Raw genomic sequence first — 6,049 nt, forward strand, 5'->3', positions numbered from 1 at the left:
GTGCCGCGGAGCGGCTGGGCCCGTGAGCCATGGCCGCTGAGCCTGCGCGCCCGGAGCCTGTGCTCCGCAACGGGAGAGGCCACAACAGTGAGAGGCCCGCGTACCGCAAAACAAACAAACAACTAAAAAAAACTCTGACCTTAAGTACCATTCAATAAAACAATAAATTCTCCATGGAAAATCCTGACCCTTTAATCCAATTCCACTAACTCATATAAACAGGTCCAAAACTGCACTCTACCCAGTGTATCTTAATAGGCAGTGATCACCTCCTACTGACTTGAATGCCTCAAATGGGTCTCTGTCTGTCTTCCACCCCAGAGTGTTGCTATGGCAGGGAGACAGGCTGTTGAACTAGATCCCATTGTCCTCTTCTCCTTTTAGTACTGGAGGTAGAAATTAATTGCTCTGGACCATTTGTTTGTTGTTAGAGAACGTGAACTTAGGTGGAGTTTGTGGATTTTTTTTTTTTAATGTTAGAACTGGAAAGGAATCACAGGAATTCTTTGGAATGGCAGCTGTGACATAAAGATGCTGGTGATTAGGTTGACCATGTTAGCTATATGAAATAGAACATAGCACCATTTTTAAAATGAAGTATCTGTGTTTCCCAACTTCAGCTGCTCATCAGCATGGCCTGGGGAGCTCGCTAAAAATACCTATTTTCTTACCCAACCCTGAGTCAGAATCTTAGAGGCCAAGGCCCATGGAAATGTACATAACCGAGGCCTCCAGGTCGTTCTGATGTCACTGACCACCCACTCTGTTTGAGGACCACTGGACAGCCTCTTCTAAGATAACTTCCATCTCTGAGAGTCCGTGAAAGTTTTTCACTGCTGCAAATGTTAAGCCCTCTGATTTAATTGAGCATCAGTGATTGTTCTCAATCAAACCATGCTATTGACAGGAGAGCCAGGCAGGTTATAGCTCCAGTGTCAGGATGACATCCTGCTCCTTCTTGAGTACCTAGATCCCTTTTATAGTTTTTAAATTATTTTAACATCTTTATTGGAGTATAATTGCTTTACAATGGTGTGTTAGTTTCTGCTGTATAACAAAGTGAATCAGCTATACATATACATATATCCCCATATCTCTTTGCTCATGGTTTTCTTCAAGGTACCCTCCTGTAAGACTCTCCGTTCGCTAACTCTGTTAACCCCGTTGGCTAAGTTGTGTAAGACATGGCCAGTAGCACCGTATTCCTCCCTGACCCTAGGCGGCAGCAACTTCCAGCTATCCTTCTCTGGGAGAAGGTGAGCTTGAGCCCTAGTAGTTGCCCAGGTAGTAAGCCAGATGAGGTACTTGCTGGGTTTTGCAAAGTTTGCTCTCATGATGAAAGGTCATTCCAAATTCAGACCCGCCTGGAGCCTTCCCTAAACTCATCGTCTCTTTACTTTGCCACAATGGAGATGTTTCACAGGTTGTACATGCTGTGGAAGCCCATTTTGCCTCCCATGAAGCCAGGGAAAAAAATAAAATTGTCTTCAACCTCAGCTGTGATAGCAATGCAGAACACATGCACCAAAAACCAATGGCTTCTAAATATGAGCTTGTTCCTATGAATATTTGGTAAATTAATAAAAAATGTGGGACAGAATTATTTCTACTGGAGATCCAACAGTTTATTATCCCAAGTATCGCAGTATAGAAAGAGGCATCCTACTACTCAATAAGGAAAGACTAGATAGAAAAACTGGCAAAGGCAACAAACAGATGAAAGGATGCTCAACATCATTAATCATTAGAGAAATGCAAATCAAAACTACAATGCGATATCGTCTCACAACGGTCAGAATGGCCATCATTACAAACAATAAATGCTGGAGGGGGTGTGGAGAAAAGGCAACCCTCATACACTGTTGGTGGGAATGTACATTGGTACAGCCACTATGGAGAACAGTAGGGAGGTCCCTTAAAAAACTAAAAATAGAACTACCATACGACCCAGCAATCCCACTACTGGGCATATATCCTGAGAAAACCATAATTCAAAAACAGTCATGTACCACAATGTTCTTTGCAGCTCTGTTTACAACAGCCAGGACATGGAAGCAACCTAAGTGTCCATCAACAGATGAATGGATAAAGAAGATGTGGCACATATATACAATGGAATATTACTCAGCCATAAAAAGGAACGAAACTGAGTTATTTGTAGTGAGGTGGATGGACCTAGAGACTGTCATACAGAGTGAAGTAAGCCAGAAAGAGAAAGACAAATACCGTATGCTAACACATATATATGGAATCTAAAAAAAAAAAAAAGAAATGGTTACGAAGAACCTAGGGGCAAGACAGGAATAAAGACACAAACCTACTAGAGAATGGACTTGAGGACACGGGGAGGGGGAAGGGTAAGCTGTGACCAAGCGAGAGAGTGGCATGGACATATATACACTACCAAACGTAAAATGTATAGCTAGTGGGAAGCAGTCACATAGCACAGGGAGATCAGCTCGGTGCTTTGTGACCAGCTAGAAGGGTGGGAGGGAAGGAGACTCAAGAGGGAAGAGATATGGGGATATATATATATGTATAACTGATTCACTTTGTTATAAAGCAGAAACTAACACAGCATTGTAAAGCAAGTATACTCCAATAAAAAAAAAAAAGAAAAACTGGCAAAGGACAAAACAGGCAATTCATAGACAAGGAAATATGAGTGATCAGTAAACTTCAACTATTAGACTTGCAAAAAATTAGAATGCTGATGATATGAAGTGTTGGCTAGACTGGGAGCTGGGAAATGACTTAGCCTACTGGAGTAAACTGGAGTGAAATGGGGTGTGAATTGGTACAGCCACACTCTGGGGAAATTCGGCAGTTTCGGTTAATACTCAACATGCAAGTGACCTCGCTAAGCCTGGGCAATTTTATGGTTTGTTATTGGCTCTAGAAAAGCACAGGTGCACAAGGAAGCCTATTTGCAAATGTTTACTGCAGTGTCATATGTGTGTGAATGAAATGAACAGTGTGCGTATGGGGAGTGGCTAACCTATGGCACAGTCCTTCCGTGGAACCACAATGTACACGATTAATAGAATTAGACAGATGTATATCCATCGGCATGAAAACTCCAAGCCTTATCAACGTACGAAAAGGAGAAATTTCAAAATGACACATAAAATACAAAACCATTTTAAAAAATAAATAAACCAGTTGGCAGGTTTTGTGGGCACAGACACGTGAAAGTAAACGTAGAGAAAAGTGGCTGGTGGGACATACACCCAACTCATTGTGTCAGCAGCTCCATGATCAGAGGAAAGGGACTGGGGTTGAGGGCAGTAGTCAAAAGGGATCTAACTTTATAACATTTTAATTGTCCCACCAAGGGTGTCTCTGTATTACTCATTGGATTAAAAATTAATGTTAAAAAGAGGAAGCAGGTGTGGCAGAAAAACACCCATCAGGCTTACATTGAGAACTTTATTCTGCTAGTTACTGCTTTTGTGTTCTTTGGAGGAAAACCACACTAATCCTGACCTCATTATCCTCATAAGGCAAAGGGGGAAGATAATGCTCGCCTCAGAAATAGTTCTCAAGGGCTTCCCTGGTGGCGCAGTGGTTGAGAGTCCACCTGCCGATGCAGGGGACGTGGGTTCATGTCCCAGTCCGGGAGGATCCCACATGCCGCGGAGCGGCTGGGCCCGTGAGCCATGGCCACTGAGCCTGCGCGTCCGGAGCCTGTGCTCCGCAACGGGAGAGGCCACAACAGTGAGAGGCCCGCGTACTGAAAAAAAAAAAAAAAGAAATAGTTCTCAAGTTCACAAGAGATAGAGTATTAAATGCCACATGAAATTAATAAATTATTAGTACAAATAACCAAGCATTTCTGATCTTAGAGATATGATAAGAAACTTTCTTTCCAGCTGCAAAATTATCTGAATTATCTGCAAAATTATTGATTGGTACTAAATCAATTTCTCTTTTGGGGAATTACCCAGGATGGTGGGTACAACCTAGGTTCTGGTGCCAGCTTGGTTCCTCCTCTAGCTGGTGACCTTGAACAAGGCCTTTCCCCAGTCTGGGTCTCAATTTCATCATCTACAGAGTGAAGGGTTTGATCTGGCATCTTTTAAGAGCACATTCATTTCTGATCACCAATGAGTCTGAGCAGTCACTGCCTTCTAAAGTGGTCATTTTAGAAAAGGCACAAATGAAAAACAAACAGATCATCCACCAGGTGCTGCCTTCTTCAAGTAGGGTTGGAGAAGCCCACTCAGTCAGTGTCCAGCCAGTAGCCGGAAAGGTGGCCAGAGCAACTTTCAGCATCACCAAACCCTCCACACCTCCAGGTCCCAGGACAAGGTAAAGACCAAGCAAAAACAATGATAAAGAAAGGGAAAGGAACTGCTTTCATTCCACTAACTCCCACAGGGTATCTGGGGAGAGAGACAGTTAAATGAGCAACTACTACAGGGCGACAAGTTCTCTAATGGCGGGACTCCAGGGAGGACAGGAACTCACAGCAGAAACACTTAAAGCAGTTTGGAGGCTATGGGTAGTCAGGAAAAGCTTGACTTAGGTGGAGACCTGAGGGTGTATGGAGTTCTAGAGGAAAGAAAGGCACAAAGAACAGTATGACAAAGGCTTGTTTTTCGTGGAATGGTGTTTTCTCACACAGCACATTTGAAAGATTCATGTGCAGAAACTATGAAGTGTTAAAACTGCAAGGGACATTAGATATTGTCTAGTTCTAGAATCATGGATTGTTAAAACTGGTCTTTTCCAAGTCCCTCATTTCTTCCATGGAAGGGCCATAGTCACCAGTGTCAAAAGTTAATGATCAAGATGCAACTTCAGCTCAGCCCAGAGCATTCCACCTGTATAGCAGCAGGATGTGAAGGTCTATACTGGTCCACACCTAGTGTGTGTACATTTGCATCATCCGAAACCTGGAAACAATATGTAGAACAGGTAAACCTCACCTGGACGCCTGACCCCCAGCAAAATAAAACAAACCAAGAAGCAAACAAAAACTCCGAAAAATAAAGAGAAAAATAAGGATTATAATAAGGCGTCTTAGCAGAACAAATTCCCCTGGCTCTGATTGTGCTAGTAAAACCTGCAAAGGACATTTCTTTTCCCCATGTTATCTGACCCCTTATCTCTGTGTCTCTTCTTAAATTACCATTCCTGGTATGAACATAAATCCCCCCGCCCTAAAACTCCCAAACCAGTCTCAAGATAAACCCTGTGTCACAAAGAAAGGGAGAGACCTTCCAAACAAGAGAAGCTGAGTGGACGCAGGAATGAAATGGACTTCACCTTTATAGATCAGTCATGGAAATCCAGGAGGTGCCAAGCCTCCAGGGACTCCTGGATGGAAGGTCTGAGAACACTTACTCAGATACAGCCGCTGGAGCTCAATCACCAGCCAGAGAATCAGAGGCCCTTTGGACATTTTGGTTGTTGGCAGGCCCCAGGAGTCTGTCCGTCTGTCCAAATTCCATTTCTTATACTCCCGTTAATGCTGACAGGGCGGGACCTTCAGGTTTCATTTCTCGTTTTGCCTCATAATCTTCCCTTTCCCCCTCCTGAATGGCCTTCCTCAATCTGGGATGTATAATAAAATGTGCTGAGCACGTTTCTCCTGCCCATTAGTGTGTGTGCAAACATGTGGAGTGATGGTGTGGGCATGCATGTACTCCGTTGTCCACTCATATAGGGGGATTTCCTACACATACATGAGCATCTATGCTTGTGTGTATGTGCACTTGTCCTCCTGGCTACCATGCAGCTTACAATAAAATGCAGTTAACTCTCCCCTCTGGCAGTGGTTTACACACAGACTCCTCATGCTGAGCCAAAGGCAAGTTAGATGGGAATTTGGCTCTGCTCCCATTCTGGGTTCTCCCTCACCCAGCCCCTGTACCCCTCGCCCTGATAATACAGAAATAAAAGCAGGGCTGCCATCAACTATCACATAAGCCAAAAACACCATTAGAGTTTACTGGGCAAGGAAAGACGTTCACTAGAGGAAGCATATGGTGATAGTTACCAGACAGGCTCAGGTAACAAACAGGCTCAAGGTCTGGGCCCAATT

General features: G+C 43.7%; 1 protein-coding gene across 2 annotated transcripts in view; it reads right to left on the reverse strand.

Moving 5' to 3' along the window:
* TIMD4 (T cell immunoglobulin and mucin domain containing 4) overlaps positions 1 to 5,448 on the reverse strand; it is a 34,664-nt gene extending 29,216 nt beyond the window's left edge. Inside the window, exon 1 of one of the 2 annotated variants that reach the window (XM_082652507.1) lies at positions 5,350 to 5,448. In XM_082652507.1, coding sequence (XP_082508633.1) covers positions 5,350 to 5,407 — 58 coding nt within the window. In that variant the 5' untranslated portion in view covers positions 5,408 to 5,448. The remainder of the gene's footprint in view (positions 1 to 5,349) is intronic. The other variant, XM_082652506.1, reaches the window with a different exon arrangement.
* Positions 5,449 to 6,049: the final 601 nt, after the last annotated feature.

This window comes from Grampus griseus (genome assembly GCF_964374135.1).
Source record: "Grampus griseus genome assembly, chromosome: 3".
Taxonomy (NCBI): domain Eukaryota; kingdom Metazoa; phylum Chordata; class Mammalia; order Artiodactyla; family Delphinidae; genus Grampus; species Grampus griseus.